The sequence below is a fragment of the Taudactylus pleione genome, unplaced genomic scaffold (genome assembly GCF_031769625.1).
Source record: "Taudactylus pleione unplaced genomic scaffold, aTauple2 ptg000136l, whole genome shotgun sequence".
NCBI lineage: Eukaryota > Metazoa > Chordata > Amphibia > Anura > Myobatrachidae > Taudactylus > Taudactylus pleione.
The window spans coordinates 6377249-6402739 of NW_028284538.1; the positions used below are offsets into that span (position 1 = coordinate 6377249).

The following is a 25491-nucleotide window of genomic DNA, read 5'->3' on the forward strand; positions in this document are numbered from 1 at the left end:
GAGACAAGGGAGCACAGAGAACTAGCACACAGACTAGCTGTGTAAGACATTGCACTGGCAACCTAAGGACTCCCAGGAAGCCCTTAAGTACCTAAGGCTTGTGCAGCATTGGCTGACAGAGCCCACTGTGATACATGCTGACTAGATTGGCTCTTTCCTGACATGTGAGCAGATCCAAGATGGCAACACCCAGCATTCAGCAATGTTTGTGCAGACTCCCAGCGACAGTAGCTCCAAAATGACAGAGACTCAGCGGTGCCTCTCAAGGACCTGCCCGCACCCTGCGGTAACCGCCAGCAGCCTGCACCCCCACCAGATGGACCCTGCCAGAGTGCTCAGATAGGTAAGCCCTGAACCCCCCGCACTGCAGCAGAACGGTTTGTGACACTATGTATGCAGACCTTTGTGGCTTGGTTCTAAATCATCATTGTGTTTTGGTTTTGGCAAAACAACCATCACATGTTTTGGTGTTGGATCTGAATTTATTTAAAATGAATAAAAATAGCTAAAATCATATAATTTGGACTTGTTTTTGCTCCTTCAGTATTGTTAACATCAATAACATTAATTTCCCGTTAATTTTAACCACCGCTCACAATATTGTTTTCACCAATATTAGCCAAAGGCTGCAGTGACCTGGCTGCCTAAACTAGGAAACATAGCAGTAGCACAAACACATGACAGTTTAAAAGAATATACAGTAGCACATCTATAAAACATAGTGGCACAGCAGTGGTAGACAGGATGACAGTTTAATAAACTATATGACCATAAAGGATGTTTTCATTAATCAAGAATTAATAGTTTAAATGTAAATTCCTAGTACAAAAAATACATAATATATTACCAACACACTCCACAAAACAGTAAATCACAAGCCCCAGGCCAATACAAATGATTGGAGGTTGAATATTCCGTATTCAGTTGCCTGGAAAAAAACTATTAAAAACAAGCATCCAAATATGAATTTAAAAACACACTAAATACAACCAGCAAATCACAGACCTCAGGCCAAAACAAGTGATTTGAGGTGGAGTACTAAGCATTTAGTGGTGTGGAAAAAAAATATTAAAATCAAGCATCCAATGTGAGTTTACACACAAATTGAATCCAACTAGTAAATCACAGGCCTAATCAAATCATACAGATACAAGATACAAAATATAAGAAACAAAATCTAGAACATCAATGCCTGTGAGAAGTGGGTGTCCAGAACGAGATGTATTCTACTGCTGTAACCTCTAGAAGAGAGTTGACAAGCTGGAGCTGATACTTCAACATCCACCGAAGGAGGAAAAGCTGAAAATGAGCAACTTGGATTACACTGCACAACAATGAAAATGTTTCCGATGTGAAAATAGTTACTTCTAATTGATTTCAGCATGCAAAGAATGAATATGACATTTAAAACTCTGTTAGCTCTGAGTTCTGAGATATAGCCCATTTATGACGATGTAGGGGTATTCCTAGTGAAGTGAGCAGAATGGAGAGAATCTTGCTAGCAATCTATGTTCCGCGCAGAGGGGGCAGGGCCTAATGACCCAATTAAACAAATCAGTTATTTGTCCCCTCCCCTATTCAAATATATGCGATTCATGGGATTACCCACACAAGATAACCGTGGTGCACTGAGTGACAAGCATAGTGAGCGATTCCACCAAGACATTTCAGCAATGGAACAAAGATATCAGGGTAAGTGAATCACAACTGTAGGACAGTGACAAGAGATGCCCCAGAAGAGGAGTACAAGAGACAAGCAAAGAGAAAGCACCCCCATGAATAGGCCGCTATATTAGATAGTACTTTCGTATGCTGTATGTTTGTTTCGTATGTTGTTTTGTTTTGTTTTGTGTTCTTATTTGTGATTGAATTAAAACAACTGTTATTTATTTTCTATCAAGAAAATATCAGATTATTTTAAAATAGCTTTTCACTATGACTATATTACTAATGTACATACAGTATAGTGCAAGTAGTGTAGCTCAAAAAATAGAGCTAGTAAAAACATTCTGAAATCATTTTAGTTTTTATTGACCTCAAATTAGTAATGTATGATTATTTTTAGAAAGGAAACAAATTAAAAGTATTAATTTGTTGTACAGTGTTATCTGTCCTCATAATAGTCAATTAGATGCTGCCTGTCAAACTTCAAGGATGATAGGGAGGATGATACTACTCTGTATCTCTGGAGAAGCTGCAGGAAATGGAGCCTAGTATATGTCTGGATGAGAAGCTGGTGATGTATGGTCTTGCAAGATACAGACAACTATATTGTCCTTGGGCCCTCTCACACCCACCCTTATGTTGTATATTATAGGACATGCACAGTTTAACAAACCAAGCACTTCAGTGACAGGGACTGCCACTATTGTTGCTGAAGTGCTTGCTTTGTTTGGTCCCCCACAAAACAAAATATTTTGTGAGTTGGTTAAACAAAGCTACCAATGGGCTTAAGGCACCTAACAATGTTGTTAATCATTCTCACAGTTGGAAGATATCATCATCCTGTTAATCTGCCACATCACTGTTGTAAATAACATCATTACAAAATATTAGCTCATCCCCATTGGAACTCACAATTACATAAGTCTTTAATTGTTCTAATTGGTGACAATTGACTTTCTCACAGAATGTGAAGTAAATTTTTATGAACATCAGTTTTTCTACATTTTTGGAAGTAGCCTTCTATGCTGTTCACTCATACGGTTCCCGGTTGTGCTAAACTCACTTTCCAAGTACACACTGGATGGTGGCCAGCTTACGCACATCTTAGCTAGTTTGTACAAGCGGCTCCAAATTGTATTTTTTCCTTCCAAGCATTCATAAGGACTGTCTGAGGTGCTAATATTATATTATTGTTACTGTAATCCTCCTCCAATCTTTTGATGTTTACTGTATCATATTGAGTAATGGTAGAGGTGTCAATACAGATATGTCCTCTTGCATCTTTGGAGCTTGTGCAGCAAATCACGCCATGCATGTCATGAGTTGTGCACTCCTATGGAGTTGTGGGTGCAAGCACAGCATGGCATACCATGGCATGCGCAGCTGGGGCTAAATGCATGGTGCGATGCATGCACACGTTTGCAAGAGAACTCACATCTGTATATGTTGGCAAATCTTTTAAGCTTAACCAGATTTCATAATGTTTTAACCTAGTTCACTGAGTTGACTCATCATCATTACCAGTGGCTCTCTTAGAAAAGGTCAGTTTTTTTCCTGGGAGAAGTATTTGCAAGAGAAACTGAAGCAGGAGACATCATTGTGTCAAGTGCCACTTGAACTGACAACTTGCTCACAAGAAGCACTTTGCATCTTTTACAATCTGTGAACCCTTGAGTCCTGGCAAACTGAATAAAAAATGTTTTCTGCAAGACCAGCATACTTAGAGGAATACATTTATCTACTCATTCAGTTTCTTTAGCTGCTTTCCATTAGCATACATTAAGAGTAGGTCCTGACTCACTGCATTGGTTACATTTTCAAATGGTTTCAGTATCTTGCATTAAACAGGGAGTATTCTCCACTGTTCTAGAGTAAGCTACATTTCCATTCTTCTCCACATGTCATATCTGGATGTGTACATTTGGATGGCTTGTAACTGCTCTTCCAGTTGCTAAAACATATAAAGGTTGGATTTCAACCTGGTTACTACCTCTTCCTTCAGTTGGTGGCTTGGCAATGGAACTGTCCTTGTAGTATCTGCAATCTTCTTCGTGGAGTTTCTGAATGCCTAAAGTGGCCAGAAAGTTTATAGGGTACAGTCAGCATGTTCTGCACGAACATGTCATATTTTAAGAAATTCTGAACTGTGGATTTTATTGTGTACACAAAACATGGTACATGTTCAACCCAGTTGTAATGTCTGTGCACTGTTACTTGCATTATCAGAAATAACAGATCCTGGGGAGAGTCTTAGCGGGGTAAGTCACCTTGCTATCACATCCCTGAGTTTTTCTGACAAATTGACATCATTTACAGGTGCCACAAAATTTTTCAAGTGCTCATATTGTTTTATTTTGCATATTATTTTATTTTGACCAGCTAAACACTGACTTTAGGGTGGAGATACTACTTAAGATTTACTTTTGTCTAGGCATGATGATGTGCTACATCTTATCATTGTAAAGAACTGCTGCCACTGGTGGCTCACTAACTTTGACACAATCAACTTCATCCTCCTGAATATTTCCTTTTTCTTGTCCAACACATTCATCATTCACATATTCATTAGTGTCAGATACACAGTTGTCCTCATCATCCTGTTGCATTTCCAAAGTAGCATCCTCAATTTTTTCTAATCCATGATTATCATCACTTTTACTATTATTCTCATATTTGCAGATGGTTCAGCAATAGTGGAATAAGGCTTCTCTAGGACTACAGTGTCAAAAATGTGAGACTCAGACATTTCACGTGTAGACACCCTTAGACTCTCCACAGAAATCTGTGAAGTTAGTGAATGCATAGTTTGTTCTTCAATCTTAGTATTCTTTTTGTGCACTGATTTGCCTGTTTTAGAGCTGACACATCTAGACTATGAGTTAGAAGGTGTTGCATGTGAGCTTACAAAATATACCTGACTGTGTTTGCTCTGACTTTCACAATATGTATTTGTATGCATGAAAGAGCAGTAGCAGGAACACAACTTGCAAAGAATGGCCATGGTCTGAGCCTTTCCTTGCCATTGTGTGTGGTCTATGCCATGTTGAAAATTTAATGTATTCGGCAGTAACTTTTACCTTCATGAAGATTATGTTTTCTTAAAGAATGTCAAACATTGTTTATTGCCCTTTCTTACACCTTCCTTCTGCTTGACATTGTTCAAAAGTAGATTTTGAAGAAGTACTATGACTGCCAGCACTAGTACTGAGTTGTTCCTGTTCTTCTATAGACTGATCTTTGATTGTTTTTATTTTTCATAGTAGGACAGGAGTTAAGCTACTGTGGTTGAAATTTGATGCCACCAAGTAAGTTTTCAGTAAAATAGGGAAATGAGGGACTGTTACCTTTACCATGCAGTTTTATTAAAAAACTGGAGATTTCTTTTGACACCGGAAATTTTTTTTTTTTCCACATTAAGTATTTTGGGGCACAGCTAACAGGGACACAACAACACCTAGTAAGTACAGTAAAAAATGCTGCCTCTCCAAGGCACACATTCTTGTAAAAATATGACTTAAATTATAAAAGACTACAGATTTTTTTACACCAAATAAAAAGTATTTTTTCCCACTTAAATCATTCCGGGGTACAACTAACAAGGACATGACAACACCCAGTAAGTACAGTAATATATGTTACCTTTCCAAAATACACACTTTTGAAAAAATACAATTTAAATTGAATTCTAAAAGACTGCAGATAATTTTGATACAAAAATAATATTTTTTCAATTTTAAAAGACTAAAGATACAAAAATGTTTCTTTTGTTGTTGCAATTATTATTTGTTTATAACAGGAAAGATGTATTCTTTGGGGTACAGCTCATTTAGACACAGCACAGTAGTTTGTGTACAAATAATCTTGAATTCAAACTCTCTGCCCCATACACAAGCGACAATATATATACTGCAGTGTAGATAGTCCTTGTAAAAAAAACTGTGCAACTTCACTTTAACTAACATACAGAACAAACTGTTTGCAGCACTAGATTGCAGGTGCTACTATGTCTGACAAACAATCAAGGCACTGCAAACAATCCTGTTTGCACATTCGGTATGAAATACCGGTTGACGCATGGCCAGCAGTTCGATTCCCAGGAGCGGCAGCCCAACAGATGCAGAGATCCCGACAGCGGCAGCCCGACAGCGCTGGAAATCCCGATCATCCTTAGGTAAGTACAAACTAACCTAACCTAACCCCCCTAACTCTAACACTACTAGGGGTGCCTATCCCTAACCTCCCCCCATGCCTAAACCTAACCCCCCCTTCCCCGCTGCCTAAACCTAAGTCCCCCGAGGGGGTGCCTAACCCTAACCTCCCCCCAGGGGTGCCTAACCCTAACCCCCCCTTCCCCTAGCCTAACCCAAACCCTCCTGGGGGGGTGCCTAATCCTAAATCCCCTCCGGGTGCCATAAACCTAACCCCCCCCTGCACTGTCTGCTCGCGGCGTCCGGTGTTGGAAAAATGACAGGCATCTAGATTTAGAAGCCTGTCATTTAACCCTCGCTGGGATAAAGCAATCGGGGAGCCGGCTGTCGGGCTTACGTCAGCTGGTTTCCCAATTGAATTCTTCTGTTTACAGTGCACTGCAGTTGCAAGCTAGTGTGTCTGACCAAAAACTGACACATACAGTACATAGTGACAAAGATGCTTGCAGTCACACTTCTCACCTACTTTATCTACCTAATACATGTCTCTGTAATCTAATGGTGTCTTTTAAAGAGCAAAACTACAGCCTACACCATCTCCTTACACTCTCCTGTTTGAATTGGCGCCTATTCATGAGAAAGGTACTCTTATACCGTATGCAATCAAAAACACACGAGAGCCGAGATTGCAAATTATGAAAATTATGTTTTGCCTTGTTTTGGGAACCAAACTTGGTGCGAAACCCAAGCCAGGACTCAGTTCTCCTCAGAAATGGCAAGGTTGGGTGTGTTCAGTTTTTGGCTAAACTGAACTGCTCATCTCTAGTTTGTATATGCTCATACTCATTAAAAGATGCTCATTGAAAGATGAATCTTCCTGCTTATAATTGGTATGAATTTGTATAATTCTCTTTCATCATTTCCTTACTTTTCCACCATCATTGTACATAATTGTATATCTTTTCTCTTTCCCCATTGGCTATGTAAAAAGCCTTTATTGGTGCCTACACACTAGATGACACACAAAAGATGTAATGTCATCAACGATTTCCCTGCAACTCCCCTGCACTCACAGACAAACAATATCCTTCATAAACTGACAAATGATCTGACCAATGACCTTAATCTTGTTAATGAGATTGGCAGAACTTGCCTGCTGTAGACAAAATCTGAAGATGTGATGTACGACCCGTGGGGATGCGCATTGCCATTGTGATCTTGAGTGGACACTCTTTATTTGGACATATTTACATGATTTGTTCCATTGCATCAAAATTGGGCAAATTGTGAAACATATTGTCTAGTGTGTAACCACCTTAACACTCTCAACCTTGGTTGCAGTTTGTTTCTGTTACAGATAAAACAAAAATAATGATTGCAATTATTTCAGCTTAATACAAGAGTACAAAGAGTGAATTCAATATTTTTTTAAATAATTTTTATCTAATCGCATAGAGCATAACCATCCATTTTTTCTTCTTCAGGGTCCATAGGGTCCACAGGATCTACCTTGGGTTATGTAGTTGGAGCAATCCAATGCACCAAACAGCTTACAGCTTGCACTGGTCCTCCTCCCTATATACCCAGCCACAGGCATTGTTTTCTTATTTGGTGCGAGGCAGGACCAGTCGCACCTTTTATACAGCACAACTGCCTAGACAGTCCAAGGCTTTTTTCTTTTTTAGGATTTACTGTACCTTAGTTTTGAAACTTCAGAGTTTAGCGGTACCAGCACCGATAAGGACGCAGTACCATGACTCCTTCTACCTCCGCCAATGCCAAAATGCCAATACCGCTATATGCCCTGAGGTTCTCGGCAGGCCTCAGCATCGCTTAGCTAGTGGCTTTTGCTGAGGTCTGGACTGCAGTTGGGTCACGGAGATGTGAGGTATCCTCAGAAATCATGCACAGCAGTCCAGGCCTCTGGTGTAGAGACGCATCGGCGGCAACTGCAGGTGAAGGACTCATGTTACGTGTCCTCACTAAGGCAGCCGGGGCCATATCATCTGTTGCCAGGGTTGGATGGTAAGATGCACTAGAGCACACTAGTCAACATCTTACTACTGTGAGGTCAGAGTACCCTGCCATCAAAATCACAGCCATAGGGTGATAGGTACTCCCCATGCCGGTCCTCCCGCCTGACTCAAACTTCCAGGTACGGATTCCCACATCTGGTTCACTATATCTGACCACATAATGTAATGAGATGCTTGCAGTTAGCATTTGTGTGCAGTACTGCTGTAGCTGTTGGTCTCAGAGGTTTTGGTCTGTCTCTCTGTATGCCTCTTCCTTGGGTTTGGTATGTAGCACTCTACATCCTACCACAACCCCCTTGGGGCTGGTTAGTTGATACAGAGTCCATTTGCAATAGCAATTGTTAGTATTTATGCATTTGTATGTGACTATATGCTAGCTGCTGTGTGTATACTGCCTGTTTTTTCAAACTGTCAGTTATATCTATCACTGTGTTTCTCCTTAACCCTCTGAAGAGGTGTGTGGGGAGTTTCATTGATAAAAAGTCACATTGCATTGTACACCTTATACCATTTACACATTTGTCATGTCTAAAGCTGAAGGTGAGAAAGATGAGCTGCCAGTGCTGAAGACATGTAAGTCCTGTGCAGTAGCCCTGTTGAAGCAGGATGTTATACAAGATGGATTGTGTAGTAACTGTGTAAACAGACACCTGGGCCATCAGGTACACCAGCACTAGAGCCACCCTGGGTGGCCATATTGCCTCAGGCTTTGTCATACTTAGTAGACAAGGCTGCAGATGCACGGGCTCCTGCTGCTGCTGTATTACCTCATGCTATGGGGTGTTTACAGCATGTATATCCTTTTATGTGTATGCCCCCCATGAATTCCTGTTGGGTTATTTCTACTGCTCACTCTAGTAAGAGTATGCGCTGTCTCTAGCCTCTCTGCAGGTAGATAGACCAGTGACGGTAAAGCAGGTGGCATAAGAGAGGTTCTTGTCATTTGTTGCCTCAAGCGTCTAACTCGGCCTCATCAGCAGACTCTAATATGCAGAGTTCTGGGTCTTACTCAGTGGATGTCCCCTCTCTGGTGAGAGCGGTGAGGGCTGTCCTCAGTATAGAAGAAGAAAAGGTTTCACTGACATCTAAGACTCCAGACATCTATAGACATCAGAAAGTGGCTAAGGATTATTTCCCTCAGTCTGAGCAACTGTCGAATCTCATGTCTGATGCATGTGGCACTCCTAGTAAGCATTTTCATGCTACAAGGAATATAACCTCTCAATACCCATTTGCACTTGGTGAGTGTAACAAATGGGAAGTTTCCCCAATGGTAGATGCTCAAGTCACAAGATTGATTAGGAGCGCTATGTTACCCATTCCGGCAGCATCCTCTTTGAAAGAGGTTGTCAATTATTTAAAAACAATGTTTTCATTATCTGGTGCTATTACCAGGCCAGCTACTGTATGGCTGTAGCCTGGGTAGCCAAAGTGGTGGAAGAATGGACAAAGTCTCTGGAAGATATTATGCCTGATGCAACCAGAGAACAACAATCTCTTCTTGGTCAAATGCGAGAAGCAGCTGTGTATATGGGGGAAGCAGTTATTGATGCAGGTATTTTGGCTTCTAGGGTCTTGGCAAACTCAGTAGCATCCCAAAGATTCCTTTGGCTAAGGACCTGGAAGGTGGATGCAGGGTCCAAGAAGGCTCTGGAATCTTTGTCGTTTGAGAGGTAGGTACTGTTTGGACCAGAGCTGGAATACATAATGACTTCTTTGGCAACACCGAAATCGTCTGAATTGCCATCCACTGATACATCTAAATGTAGGCAGTCATCATCTCGTTCCTTTCGCCCACAGGGTGGAGCAAAGAAACAGTCTTCCTCCAGACAGAGTCATTGCTACAGGAAACCACAGGCCAAGAAATCTTGGTCAACCAAATGTCCTGCTTCCAGGCCAGATGGTAAGCCTATTGTCTAATGGGGCGGGCCTCCCCCTAGAGGATATCAGGGTTGGAGGCCAACTCTTACTGTTATCCCAGGCCTGGCATCAGACAACTATGGATGCCTGGGTTCAAGAGCTGGTCTCTCATGGCTATGCCATCACGTTACTGAGGCATCCCCCTCAGAGGTTTGTTGACACAACCATGCCTTTGGGCCTGGTCAGAGCTTCGGCCTACTGGGAGTTTATTGGGCCCTCCTGAAACCAGAAGTCATAGTCCCCATCCCTGTGATGCAACAGGGAAGGGGTTATTATTCAAATTTATTTTTGTTTCAAAAATCAAATACCGGTAGGTCACATCGCCCTATCCTGAATCTGAAATCTCTCAACAGATTCATCAAGGTGCCCAGACTCTGTATGGAAACCCTATGGTCAATTGTACTGATTATGGAGCCTTGAGATTTCATGGTATCCCTGGACATCTAAAATGCATATCTGCATGTTCCGATTGCACAATCCCACCAAAGCTTTCTGAGATTGGCGGTAAATCAGCAACATTACCAATTTCAGGCTCTACCCTTCGGTCTAGCTATAGCCACTCTGGTATTTACCAAGATAATGGCAGTCATGACAGTGGGTCTCAGATGGCAGGGAGTCAGGATACTGCCAAATCTGGATGACCTCTTGATATTAGCACAATATCAGGAGATGTTACAATGTCATCTGCAGATAACTATTGTCTGCTTACAAGAGCACAGCTGGGTAATCAATTGTAAAGTCTCAGATGATTCGCATCTCACCAGAGGTCCGGCTCTCCCTCACCTGGTGGCTGGAGATGACTCATTTAAACAAGGGTTGTCCGCTATGGGTACCGGATTGGGTACTTCTCACCATGGAAGCAAGTCTGCGAGGATGGGGAGCAGTGACAGGTCACCACACCTTCCAGGGAAGGTGGGCAATGCAGGAAAATCACCTACCAATAAATATATTGGAGCTTCATACAGTGCACAGAGAGCTCATATAGGGCAGGCGTGTCCAGGTTCAGTCTGAAAAATGTCAGTCTGCAGTGGCCTACATCAATCATCAAGGAGACACACGAAGTCTGGCTGCCATGAAGGAAGTGGCAGAAATTCTGCTGTGGGCAGAATTCCATCTTCCAGCAATCTTGGCAATATTCATCCCTGGTGTTCTCAACTGGGACGCAGACTTCCTAAGTCACCAGGGCACCAGGACATACAATCCGGAGCTCTTGGGCTCAATGGGCTCTTAAACTGGACCTCTTTCAAATCCTGGTGGACAAGTAAGGATTACCGGACGTTGACCTCATGGTGTCACGTCACAACCACAAGGTCCCCAGGTATGGGTCCAGAACAAGGGACAACTCAGCTGCCTTCATGGAAGCTATGGTGGTGAGGTGGGACTTCAGGTTGGCATACCTTTTTCCTCTAATCTCGATCCTCGTCAGAAAGTTCAAGTAGGAATGTGGCAGGATAATACTAATAGCCCCTGCCTGGCCCAGGAGGCATTGGTTCTCCAATCTGACATGTCTATCCATAGACAGTCCACTTCCACTAACTCTATGGCCAGATCTGCTAATGCAGGGTCCCTGCCTATACCAGGATTTACCTTGGCTGGCTATGCGGCATGGTTCTTGAGTCTTCCATCTTAAAGGCTAAGGGTTTTTCTGCTTCTGTGATCCAGATGATGCTGAGGGCAAGGAAGCCACAGAATTTGGCATTAAGTTTTTCTTTGGAATTCTCACAGAAAATATGACCCTATGATTTTTCAAGGTATCAAGAGTACTTTCTTTTCTTCAGGCTGGATTATACTTAGGTCTTTGCCTGGCTACCTTGAGAGTCCAAGTTTCTGCTTTTACAGTTTGGTTCCAGTGCAAAATTGCCCCTTTGCCAGATGTTAGAACATTCTTACAGGGGGTTCTGTGGTTTCAACCTCCATTTCTCCCACCAGTGGCACTATGGGATTTATCCTTGGTTCTCAGGGCACTGCAATCTCCTCCCTTTGAACCCTTTGATACAGTGGACTGGCGATGGCTGACAGCAAAGACACTTTTTCTCCTCACTATTTCTTCAGCTCACAGAGTGTCTGGCTTGAAAGCACTGTCATGTCGTTCTCCATATTTGATTTTTCATCAAAAAAGAGCGGTCCTCCGTACTAAGGCAGGTTACCTTCCGAAGGAGATTTCCCGTTTCCATATAAATGAGGAAATTGTAGTCCCAACCTTTCAGTCTTCAAACCTGTCTACAGGGGAAGCATCCCTGGATGTGGTTCGAGCCCTTAGTATTTACATGGATTGTACAAACTCTATCAGGCAATCAGATTTGCTCTTTGTGTTATATGGATTTCGCAAGCGAAACTGGCCAGCAAACAGACAAACTTTGGCTCATTGACTGCGTATGATTATTTCTCACAAGCTGGTCTCCCTGTCCCTAACAAGGTGAAAGCACAATCCACTCGGTCTGTGGGACCATCATGGGCAGTTAGACATGGTGCCTCAGCTGAACAGCTGTGCAAGGCAGCCACTTGGTCTTCCATCCAGACTTTTATCAAATTCTAAGCATATGATACTTTTGCCTCCCAGGATGCTTCCTTTGGGTGGTGGATTCTCCTCTCTGTGCAGGAGTGTCCCCACCCTTAAGGGAACTGCTTTAGGATGTCCCCAAGGTAGATCCAGTGGACCCTATGGACCCTGAAGAAGAAAATAAGAGTTAGGCTTGTTTACAAACTGAATGCCTGTGGCTAGGGGCTGGGTATATATGGAGGAGGACCAGTGCATTCTGGGAGCTCCAAAGCTGTAAGCTGTTTAGTGCACTGGATCTCTCCTACTACATACTTTAAGGTAGAACCTGTGGACCCTATGGACCTCAAAGAAAAAGAGTTAACCAAGGTATGTTATACCATAACTCTTATTATATCTATAACTCATCAACACATCCAGATAGTGACTTACTGTATTATTGTGCGTGGTAGTAAATGAATGCAATATTTAATGCAGATTACATTTAAAGATAAAATACGGTAAAAACAAACAAAACTGTCATCCAATATCATGTACTACTTTTAGACAATTATTTACAGTATTATGTCTAGAAACCAGTATAATGTTGTTTACATTCATCATGCTAACAATTTTCTTTCCTAGTAAGTTTCCAAGATGTCCACAACTGAAGATGAGCCGGAGACCCCATATTACACTTCTTCTGCGTCCCAACAGGGTAGGAACAGCCCCGAGTTTACACATTTAGCTCTCTATCAAGCAACATTTTTGAAGGGTAAACCAAAAATTCTGGGGGTGAGTATTACAATTTCTATTTTGCTGTACTTGCAAGTACTGTATAAGGTAAACACGTGTGTATTTGTCCTCAATAAGCTACACTGGCGCGAGACACCCAGCATGAGTGAGCTGCTCCGAGAGGTGTGCACTAGAGATGCTGCGGTATGACTTTAACTGCCCAATAATTGGTTTTAAACATGTATAAATGCACAAATGAAGCAAAATGGAACTTGATATGTAAATAACACATGGATGCTGCATCGTAGTACTTTGTATACAGATCCAGACTCAGGGCCTGATTCAGAGATGGACGAAGCAATGATCGGTGCTGCACCTTCGGCCGCAGCAGATCTGAGATGTTATGTTAATCCAGCAGGAGGCGTCTTTTTTAAAACGAATCTCACTGCCGGCTTCTCAAATCCACTGCCTGTGTCCAAAGACGCAGCATTGAATCACCATGATGACCATCAAATCACCATGACGACCATCTTCTAGACCATCGGGCATCTGCGCAAGTCTAGGGTTGCTCAGAATGTCAAGCTGCAGCGGCCAGTGAAGCTTCATTCGACTACGCAGTCGCTGGCTTCGGACCTCTTCTGAAATTTGAATCATTCCCATTCTCAGGCAGCTGCATCTACAGCTGCATCCTGGCACATTCGTACTGTGGCTCCAGTGCATGCGCAGTAACAAAAACATTGGTCAATATTGGCTAAATCAGCCCCTCAGTCACAAATGTTGCACATTAAATTGATCAGTACAATCTAGTTATGTTTTATTTGTGTGAATACAGTAAGGAGCACATTTTGAGCAAAAGAGACCATCGTCGCGGTCGAGTCACACAGAATCTGGAGCGCCAATAGGGTCTGTTTGGCGCGACTGAAGCTGCACTGTTTGTGGATACATCTGTAGCTTTGATTACGCCAGGGAGCTAAAAACCAAGGGCAATTACATATCCGGTAATGATATGATTATCAAGAGCCCTTTAATTCACTGTTGACCGTGGTCCATAAATAAAATTGAAAGAGGGGAAAATAAGTTATTTTATACATGAGCAAAAGGAACACAGATAAACATCACAAAGCAGCAGGTTCGTTAATAGTGGTCTGGTGATTAGTATGGATGCTTGGATGAGAAGAGGACCACATCACTGAGCAGGATGCCGAGCCATGCTTAGAGCCAAGTTTGGGACTTCAGTAGATATTGGCCGGTGTTAAAGCAAAGTGTTTGAAGGTTTTCCTTGTACATTATAGAGCTGGCAGAACTACAGTATTGCATTTAAAGTAGGGGTGAGTGGGTTCGGATTTCTGAAATCCGAACCCCCCCGAGCCCCCCCGATCCGAGGCAGATCCGAGTCAGGCTCGACTTTTCCCGCCTGACTCGGATCTGAAATCGAGGCAAAACGTCATCATCCCGCCTTCCGGGTCTCGCGGGTTTTGGATCCTATATAAGTTACCCGCGTCAGCGCCATTTTCTCACTCGGCTGTGGACAGTGAAGAGGGAGGGTGGGAGTTAGGGCTGGCTGGGCTGTGTAGTGTAGTGCAGAGTAGTGTTGTGCTGTGCTGCGCTGTGCTGCTGTTGTCAATAGGGGCTGTGTCCACTACTTCAAAGTCCATAGGGGCTGGCTGTGTTGTGCTGTGCTGCTGTTGTTAATAGGGGCTGTGTCCACTACTTCAAAGTCCTGTGCAGTGTCCCAGTCCTAAAGGGGTGCTGTAGTGTTGTCCAGGGGGTGCTCAGTCCATCTGGGGAGCTTACCCCAAGTGCAAAAAAAATAATATTTTTTCTGTGTTTGTGAATTGTGTGCGCAGTAGCCGCACGTGCATCAACAAAGTAGTGCCAAGCGTGCGCCTGTGTCATAAGAAAAGGGCCGACTGGCTTGACTGTTAAAGGGTGCTGTAACCCCCAAAGTACACTCCAGTCCAAACCAAAAAAATCTATATTTTCTGTGTTTGTGAATTGTGTGCGCAGTAGCCGCACGTGCATCAACAAAGTAGTGCCAAGCGTGCGCCTGTGTCATAAGTAAAGGGCTGGCTGGCTTGACCGTTAAAGGGTGCTGTAACCCCCAAAGTACACTCCAAACCAAATAACAAAATATTTTTTCTGTGTTTGTGAATTGTGTGCGCAGTAGCCGCACGTGCATCAACAAAGTAGTGCCAAGCGTGCGCTTGTGTCATAAGTAAAGGGCCGGCTGGCTTGACCGTTAAAGGGTGCTGTAACCCCCAAAGTACACTCCAAACCAAATAACAAAATATTTTTTCTGTGTTTGTGAATTGTATGCGCAGTAGCCGCACGTGCATCAACAAAGTAGTGCCAAGCGTGCGCCTGTGTCATAAGTAAAGGGCCGGCTGGCTTGACTGTTAAAGGGTGCTGTAACCCCCAAAGTACTCTCCTGTCCTAACCAAAAAAAAATAATATTTTCTGTGTTTAGCCGCACGTATATATCAAATCGATATAACATAAATGGAGGACCAAACTTTCTCCGATAAAAATAAAATAGAGAAAGATCAAGGACCACTTCCTCCTAGTGCTGAAGCTGCTGCCACTAGTCATGACATAGACAATAACATGCCATCAACGTCGTCTGCCAAGGCCGATGCCCAATGTCATAGTAGAGGGCACATACAATCCCAAATGACAAAGTTCAGGTAAATCACCTTGAAAAAAACATTGAAATCATCTGAAGAGAAACGTAAACTTGCCAATATGCCATTTACGACACGGAGTGGCAAGGAACGGCTAAGGTCGATCCCTAGTATGTTCATGACTAGTGGTTCAGCTTCACATGACGATGGACGCCCTCCTCCCACTAAAAAAAATCAAAAGAGTTAAGCTGGCAAAAGCACAGCGAAGAACTGTGCTTTCTAAGAAGATATCACAAATCCCCAAGGAGAGTCCAAGTGTGGTGGTGGTTGCGATGCCTGACCTTCCCAGCACTGGACGGGAAGAGGTGGCTCTTTCCACCATTTGCACACCCCCTGCAAGTGCTGAAAGGAGCACCCACAGTCCACTTGCTGATATGCAAATTGAAGATGTCACTGTTGAAGTACAACAGGATGAGGATACTGGTGTAGCTGGCGCTGAGGAGGAAGTTGGCGAGGAGGATTCTGATGGTGATGTGGTTTGTTTAAATCAGGCTCCGGGGGAGACAGTTGTTGTCCGTGGGATGAAAAAGCCCATCACGGTCATGCCTGGGCAGAAGACCAAACATTCCACCTCTTTGGTCTGGCAATATTTCTATCCAAATCCGGACAACAACTGTCTTGCCATATGTACCATATGTAAAGGTGGAATAAGTAGGGGTAGGGACGTTAACCACCTAGGAACATCCACCCTTATACGGCACATGCAGCGTGTTCATAATAAGTTACTGTCAAGTTCAGAAACTTTGGCTAAGACCGTAAGCTGTCCAGGGACACCTAAATCCTGTTGTCCTGTTGTATCCAAGCACCTGCAAACCACACCGTCAACTCCCTCCTCATCAATTTCCTCCTTAGTCAGGATCGGAAGTAGTCCTGCAGGCCATGTCACTGGCATGACTGACTCTCCTATATGGGATTCCTCCGGAGGATCCTGCATTGCTACGCCTCCTGCTGCCGCTGCTGCTGCTGGGAGTCGTTCATCATCCCAGAGAGGAAGTAGGAACACCACTACTTTTACTAAACAATTGACCCTCCAACAGTCCTTAGCGAGGAGGATGAAGTACGGCAGCAGTCATCCTGAAGCAAAACGTATAACTGAGGCCTTGACTGCTATGTTGGTGTTAGACGTGCGTCCGGTATCCGCCATTAGTGCAGTGGGATTTAGACAATTGATGGAGGTAGTGTGTCCCCGGTTCCAAATCCCGTCTAGATTCCACTTCACTAGGCAGGCGATACCGAGACTGTACAGAAACGTCAGAAAAAGTGTCCTCAGTGTCCTGAAAAATGCCGTTGTACCCAATGTCCACTTAACCACGGACATGTGGACAAGTGGAACAGGGCAGACTAAGGACTATATGACTGTGACAGCCCACTGGGTAGATGTATCACCTTACGCAGATACAGCAGCAGCGTCACCAGTAGCAGCATCTCAGAAATGCCAGCTCGTTCCAAGGCAGGTTATGCTGTGTATCACCGGTTTCAGTAAGAGGCACACCGCCGACAACCTCTTAGAGAAACTGAGGGAAATCATCGCCCAGTGGCTTACCCCTTTTAGACTCTCCAGGGGATTTGTGATATCTGACAACGCCACCAATATTGTGCGGGCATTACATCTGGGCAAATTCCAGGACGTCCCATGTTTTGCTCACACAATAAACTTGGTGGTGCAGAATTTTCTGAAAAGCGACAGGGGTGTGCAGGAGACGCTTTGGGTGGCCCGAAAAATTTCTGGCCACTTTCGCCATTCAGCAACTGCGTGCCGTAGACTGGAGCGCCAGCAAACACTCTTGAACCTGCCCCGCCATCACCTGAAGCAAGAGGTTGTGATGCGGTGGAACTCAACCCTCTATATGCTTTAGAGGATGGAGGAGCAGCAAAAGGCCATACAAGCCTATACATCCACCTATGACATAGGCAAAGGAGGGGGTATGCACCTGACTCAAGCGCAGTGGAGAATGATTTCCGTGTTGTGCAAGGTTCTCCAGCCCTTCGAACTTGCCACACGTGAAGTCAGTTCAGACACTGCCAGCTTGAGTCAGGTCATTCCCCTCATCAGGCTTTTGCAGAAGCAGCTGGAGAAAGTGAAGGAGGAGCTAAGACGGAGCGATTCCGCTCGGCATGTGGGACTTGTGGATGAAGCCCTTCATTCGCTTTGCCAGGATTCCAGGGTGGTCAATCTGTTGAAATCAGACCACTACATTTTGGCCACCGTGCTCGATCCTAGGTTTAAAGCCTATGTGGTGTCTCTCTTTCCGGCCGACACAAGCCTGCAGAGGTGCAAAGACCTGCTGGTGAAAACAATGTCAGCTGAAGCAGAACATGACACGTCAACAGCTCCTTCTTCATTTTCTCCCGCAACTGGGGCTGCCAGGAAAAAACTTAGGTATCCTAAGCAACCCGCTGGTGGTGATGCAGGGCAGGCAGGACCAAGTTTTGACATCTGGTCCGGACTGAAGGACCTGGCAACAATTTCTGACATGTCTACTGTCATTGCATATGATACTGTCACCATTGACAGAATGGTGGAGGATTACATTGGTGACAGCATCCAAGTAGGCATGTCAGACAGTCCGTACCTGTACTGGCAGGAAAAAGAGGCAATTTGGAGGCCCCTGTACAAACTGGCTCTATTTTACCTGAGTTGCCCCCCCTCCAGTGTGTACTCCGAAAGAGTGTTTAGTGCAGCCGGGAACCTTGTCAGCGAAAGGCGTAGGAGGTTGCTTCCACAGAATGTGGAGAAGATGATGTTCATCAAAATGAATTATCAGCTCTTCCAGGGAGACCAGCCTCCAGAACGTACAGAGGGACCTGTGGTGGTGGATTCCAGTGGGGACGAGTTAATACTCTGTGAGGATGAGGATGTACACAACACTGAAGAGGGTGAGGAATCGGTGGATGAGGAGGATGAGGATGACATCTTGCCTCCGTAGAGCCAGTTTGTGCAGGGACAGATTAATTGCCAGCTTGTTTTGTGGGGGCCCAAACGAACCAATCATTTCAGCCACAGTTGTGTGGCAGACCCTGGTGCTGAAATGATTGGTTTGTTAAAGTGTGCATGTCCTGTTTATACAACATAAGGGTGGGTGGGAGGGCCCAAGGACAATTCCATCTTGCATCTCTTTTTTTTCTTTGCATTATGTACAGTTTGGGGCCTAGTTTTTCAAACTGCCATCCTGTCTGTCACTGCAGTATCACGCCTAGATGGGACACGTGTTTGTGCCGCCCACTCGTGTCGCTTAGCATAGTCATCCAGCTACCTCGGTGCAACCTTTTGGACATAAAAACACTATTGTGAGGTGTGAGGTGTTCAGAATAGACTGGAAATGAGTGCAAATTAAGGTTATTGAGGTTAATAATAGCATAGGGGCAGAAAAACCTACAAATTCTGTGATTTTAGCTGTTTTTATGCTTTTTTTCAAAAAAATACAGATCCAAAACACAAAACCCAGAACCCAAAACTCGGAAGGGTGGTTTTGGCAAAACCAATCCAGATCCAAAACACGAAGAAAGATCCAGATCCAAAACCAAAACACAAAACACGAAATGTGGCCGGTGCACACCCCTAATTTAAAGATGAAAAAAACATAAGTAATATTGATAGAAGAAGCCTACAACCCTTGTGGGCCTTGTATGAGCTGCACTATTAGCTTCCATGGTAGCTCTACCTTTGGTAGCGACTGTTACACTCCTTAAATGGCAGTCCTGCAGTATAAAATGACACCGGCACTTAACTCATAACTGTGTCAGCAGTGCCCTGGATGTACTGAGGACATTGTATTGAAAAATGTGTAAATACAGTGTAATTCCCTATGGAGACTCAGCTGACCATCAAGCTCAGGGGCATTTCTAGAGAGGAGAGGGCCCGTGTGCAGTTTGCGTCATGGGCCCCCTCCTCTCAGTTCGGCGGCCGGCAGCGCACTAAGGGGTTCGTGGCCAGCACCGCACTGATAGACTCTGGGCTCAATAGTGTGTCCAGAGTGTATACTGCATGCGCAGGTCACCGGGAAAAGGCCCCGGTGGCCATTTTCCCAGTACTGCACATGTGTAAACGACAGGAAAATGGCAGTGGCATCCATTTTCCAGCCGTTTTTACAGTGCAGACACCGATGCTGATGTGAGACTCCAGAGAGGTAAGTATAATATGGGTGAGGGTACCCATTATAAATATGCCCCTGCATCAAGCTTAGTACTCTTTTCTCTTACAAGAAAGGGAAAGTCCACATGGGTCCGAGCCAATGAGCGGCCGCTAATGTTAAGCCACCGCTGATTGGCTCGCGGCCCGGTACTAATGACAGCTCAATCCCATGAGCTGTCATTCGCAAACTGTAACAACATGTTGAAGCATGTTTTATAGGATACTTTATGTTGAGAAGGGGATGTGAACATCTGGCAGCAGGTGAGTATGTGTGAGTGTGTATGGATGTAATAAATCTTTATTTTCACGGTGTCTTGTGTTTTTTACACATTTCTTTACAGGTGAACAACACATACCAGTGGCCCCTTAATGTCCCGCATGCTGTTACTTGTGGTTCTCCAATACCAGCATGCTGGGGAGGCTTGCTGGGACCTGTAGTTCCACTGTAAAGACAATGTGAGTAATTAACATTTTTATACACTACATGCACTATCAACCCCACACCCAATGCCCTGACTGCTAGTCAGCCTAGGCCATGGGTGCTCTGGAGAGGGGGACCCCTTTATTTGGGGGGTCCCCAACTCCCCTGGGATCCCTGGCCTGGGCTGACTAGCGGTCAGGGCTGATGCTGATGCTGGGGGACTCGGTGAAAGGGATCCCCTGGCTGTGGCATCAGTCCCCTGCTAGAAAGAGTTTGGAGCTGGTTTTAAATATAGGGGGAACATCACGCATTTTTTTCCCCCTATATTTAAAACCAGGTCTGTCCCTGCAGCCAGGTGATGGTTCTTAAATTACTGTGGAAGCCTACTCATTTTGTTCCCTGTAATTCTAAGAACCAGGACTGGCTTGCAAGTCCTGGGCTGGTTAAGCTTTAGGGGGGGACCCTATGTAATTTTTTTTTATATTATTTAACCCGTTTCTTACAGGTCTTAACACTCAAGCAGCCAGCACATATCTCACTGATATGTGCAGGCTGCTAGCTCGGGAGAGATTTGCAGAGAGAAAACACTGCAATCTTGGGTGAGTCATCTCCTGCAAAACCAGCTATTCGGGGGAGATATCTTGTTCTGCTTCACCATCGGACATCTCACTCTCAGCTAAACTCGCTTCTTGGTAAATTTGAGAGTTTCAGGAGCCTCAAATCACCCGAGTTTTGGCGAAGTTAATCGAGTTAAAAAAAAGCAACCTCTCCCAGACTCGATTCTTAGTAAATTTAACCCTTAGACTCTCCTCAGGGATTTGTAAAGTTTGTGAACACAGGGCCTGATTAAGCAAGGATCGCTATTGCGATGACAGCTCTGTAATCGAATGCAGGTCTGCTGTGAAAATATGCTAATGAATGTTATCTCAATGCCATCACACTGCCAGCATAGAGATGCCCACTGCCTCCCACTACAACTATCTCACATCTGTAATTGCAGTTCTGCGTACACATCGGAAACATCAAATGTCATCGGCCCCTCATGCACAATTACAGCAGATCTGACCTTACTCAGAAATTGCTAACCTCATTGCGTGCAGTAAGTACTAAAGCTGCGTATGCCATCCCAGTGGCTAATTTATGCATGCCCATGCAACTGTGTTCAAACAGACAGGCACGCCTGTGTTTCTCCTACCACTGCCCTGTCACCATCCCCAAAGGTTGACTACCTGTCACTCACTCAGTGGAGCCTTGGCGCATGCGCGCTGTGATGCATATGCATGCGCTGTGCGCAACAATTGGACAAATGCGTACGCTGTTGCAGTTACGAACCATAATCAGGCCCACAGTTTGTTCTTCAGTCTTAGTTTTGTTTTGGTGAATTGATTTTCCTGTTTTAAAGGTGACACATGTAGACTTAGGGGTATATTTACTAAAGTGCAGGTATTTTAGAAGTGGAGATGTTGCCCATACCAACCAATCATATTCTACTTAACATTTATCTAGCACCTTCTAGAAGACAATAGCAAGAATGTTATTGGTTGCTATGGGCAACATCTAGACTTCTAAAAACCCGTACCACTCACAAAGCAAGGCCATGGCCTGAACATGTCCAGCCACTGTGTGTGGTGTATGGAATGTTGGCAATTTTAAATTTTTTGGTAGTAATTTTCCCTTTATTATTAGAGGTGATGCACTACCATGAGAGTAGATGAATGTTCTGCATCAAGTCAACATCCCCAGTGAAGTGGGAGGTCCAGGTGCTTGTTTAGGCAACAGATCATGTCATCATAGCCTCACCGCCCACCCAGTACACAAATCCGTAAATAGTGGCATGGCACTGTGGTGCTGGACAATGATGTTATTTCTGGCACTATTGGGTATATTTACTAACGTTTAGAAGTGAAGATGTTGCCCATAGCAGATTTGATAAATTATAAATAGACTATGATTGGTTGCTAAGGGCAACATCTTAGACTATGATTGGTTGCTAAGGCCAACATCTTCACTTCTAAAAACCCATGTTGCATATAAGGTCTCATAAGATGTCTGTGTTTTGATCCAGCTTCTGCAATAGGCATTTTAGTGCATTAAACATCAGTTGCATGACCACCACTCACAAAGAAATGCCATGACCTGAACATTACTAGCCACTGCGTGTGGTGTTGGCAATTTACATTTTCTGGTAATAAATTTTGCCTTTATTTTTAGAGTTGATGTTTACTTTAACATTGTGTAATATTATTTAGATTTCAGGTGCCTTTTCCTAAACTTTATTTCCCCTGGAGCACCTTTAGTAGATGTTGAAGTGCTGGCAGCAGCCGCAGCACGAGTACTGGGTTGCTTCTCCTGCTCTTCTATCAACTGATCCATAACAACTTACAGCACTTTTAGTATAAAGGTGGCACTTTAATGATGTTAGATTTTTCAACACACTAGTTTTATTTTAATTTTTATAACAGTGCCTGAACACACAACACAGTGCCTTTTCAGCGCTCCTTGAATTGATGGCATCATAATGACATTTTTGTTTAACATACAAGTTTTACTTATTTATTGCTTATTTTTTTTTAACAGTGCCTGAATACACAATACACTGCCTCACAGCGCTCCTATTACTTTTTTAATATTATACAGTGCCTCATAGTGTTGCAGTTCACAGTCGACAGTACCTCTACATGCTGTGGCCCTTTAACACAATTCTTCCAATCGTTTTTTTTTTATGACAAAGTGCCCCTGTAGTCATATTTTAACACGGTGCTCTAGTCAGCTCTTCCTAATGGCATTTTTAGTGCCTCACAGTGATGCAGCCCAGTCTCACACCCTCTCCCTCCGGTCTTCTGTGTGAAATGGCGATTGATCACGAGGGAGGGGCTTTTATATGTAATCCAAAACACATTAGATCTGACTCTGGGAAGCTGACATTTTGCCTCATTTTTGGATCCAAACATGGTGGAAAGATCTGAGCCCCAGCTCTTTTCAACTCAGAACCCTTAAGTTTGGGTGTTGGGTTCCAGGAAAGCACATATTTTTAACACATAACAAAGCCTGCTCAGATCAAAATGTGCTTTTGGCCCACCCACAAAGATAGAGGTGCTTCAAATAGTAATCGCAAGTAGGAAGTATTATTGGAATATGATGGGGAGGGGCTGATATGTGCAAACCATGTGAGATGTGACATTATCCAGATTAAGACATTTTGCCTCATTTTGAGACATGAATTTGCTGAGAGGAACTAAGCCATGTCTCAGTTCAACTTGAAACCCCCAAATACAGGTGTTTTTGGATGTCACACAATACAAAGTACTCATCTCTAGTTATAACTATTCCAATGATTTGATTGGCACCAGTTTTTTTGTCTATGCTCTACCACTTCAAAACAAGGGTGCATATGGACAAGTGGGAGAGGAAGAACTACAACAAAATATTCCCAGACCATTGTCAATCACATATTAATAAGCCATACTACTCTATTGCCATCACAATTAAGCACCCACAGCACTGCAGGACTGATCTGCAGAACTAATAATCAATAACATATTCAGGACCACTTATTAATATATTATTTTTTTTATTTAGATTGTGCTGATTGTTACAGGCATCCTGCAGGTTTGTCTGGGCGTTGCATCTGTGTTTACTACAGTTTCTGCAAACTTCGTAAGCGGCCTTCCATTTTATGGACCTGTGTTTGTAAGTACCAAAACCTTGTGTGAAGTGCATTTTAATATTTTTATGCACAGCAATGCCTGCGAATTATAAATTACTATTATTGTGCATGTGTTAATAAAAAAATATATATATATATATATATATATATAGGTAGTTACGTAAGAATATACATGTATATGCAGGTAATCATTTAATGGTAGTGTAGAATTTGCTATCAGGCTTTCTTGGCTACTGTCCTAGAATGCCCGGGAGACTTCTGAATTTTAGGAAGTGGTCCTGCACTCCTATGAGAGTAGATGAATGTTCTGCATCAAATCATCTGAAGTGGAAGGTCCGGGGGCTTGTTTAGGCAACAGATCTTGTCAGAGGCGTAAGTTCATCCCAGATGCCCGGAGGCAAGTTATAATTTGCTGTCCCCTACCCCCTACCCCCGTCACAGATGCTGACACTGTAATGTAGCAATTTGCATGCAGACAGGCTATAGATAGATGAAGGCAGCAGCTGATGGTCTGACATGAAGCTCTCCACTAGTGTATGGTGGCTTTTCAGGTGCCAGGAAGGGGTGCCATGTATTTTTCGGCCATGACGGTACACTCCAGGGAAATAGTTACAGCCCTAAGTGGGGTGAATGTTGTGGACAATGGAGCAGGTGCCCCTTCAGAGCTGGAGCCTGGCAGCAGGCGTCTCCATTGTACACAACTCCAAAAGTAGTGGCATGGCACAGCGGTGCTGGACAATGATGATGTGATTTCTGGTGCAATAGGGTATATTTACTGAAGTGCGGATGTTGCCCTTAGCAACCAATCAGATTTTAGCTGTTATCTTCTAGAAGGTGCTAGATAGATGTTAAGTAGAATATGATTGGTTGCTAAGGGCGACATCTACACTTCTAAAAACCAACACTTTAGCAAATATATCCCCATGACTCCCACATCTCTCACCTTTAACTCCCCCCTGGATTCTCCCCAAGGTAGGATTTAAAAGTTAGAATTATGGGCCAACATTACACTTAATTATTATACCACCTAGCTATTATGTTTCATAATATTTAAATCTGATATGTTTTTTTTGCAGTATATCGTTGCTGGGTCTCTGACTCTAACTGCACATTTTAAACTCAATTTCCTTCTGGTAAGTTATCAACAAACAAACTATATAACAGTTACTGTATATGTCTGCCTTACCAACCACACCATGCAGTCTACATAACAAACTAATACATATTTTCAAAGTGTTTTTATCGTTTGAGATCTTCAATTTTTTTAATGTTCAGCTACACTATTTAAGCATTAGGTATGTGCCGTGTTAATACTGTATAATTAGCCATCATGGTCACAATCCACTGTTAGAAGTATGATAAATAGTCCAGCCCATTGCTTAAATACTGTATTTGTTTAATTTCTCCTTTTGGCTGGCTCCACCTTCCACAGAAAAATGGGAAGATACAACTCATTGTATAAAATGTATTTTGATTAAGAGTGTAGCCCGCCTGAAGTGTATTATTGTAAATGCAAAAAGTGTATGAAGATACCACCAAATCACAAATCACATGCAAACTAGCTTTTTATCTGAGCCAACAAATAGAGAAGGCCTCACCTTGACAACTGC

General features: G+C 43.5%; 1 protein-coding gene across 1 annotated transcript in view; it reads left to right on the plus strand.

Annotated features, from left to right (window-relative positions):
- Positions 1-25491, plus strand: part of LOC148522944 (membrane-spanning 4-domains subfamily A member 6B-like) — a 64335-nt gene that overhangs the window by 19952 nt on the left and 18892 nt on the right. The window contains exons 2-4 of the mRNA XM_088473585.1: positions 12891-13040; positions 23794-23904; positions 24958-25014. Coding sequence (XP_088329711.1) covers positions 12903-13040; positions 23794-23904; positions 24958-25014 — 306 coding nt within the window. The 5' untranslated portion in view covers positions 12891-12902. The remainder of the gene's footprint in view (positions 1-12890; positions 13041-23793; positions 23905-24957; positions 25015-25491) is intronic.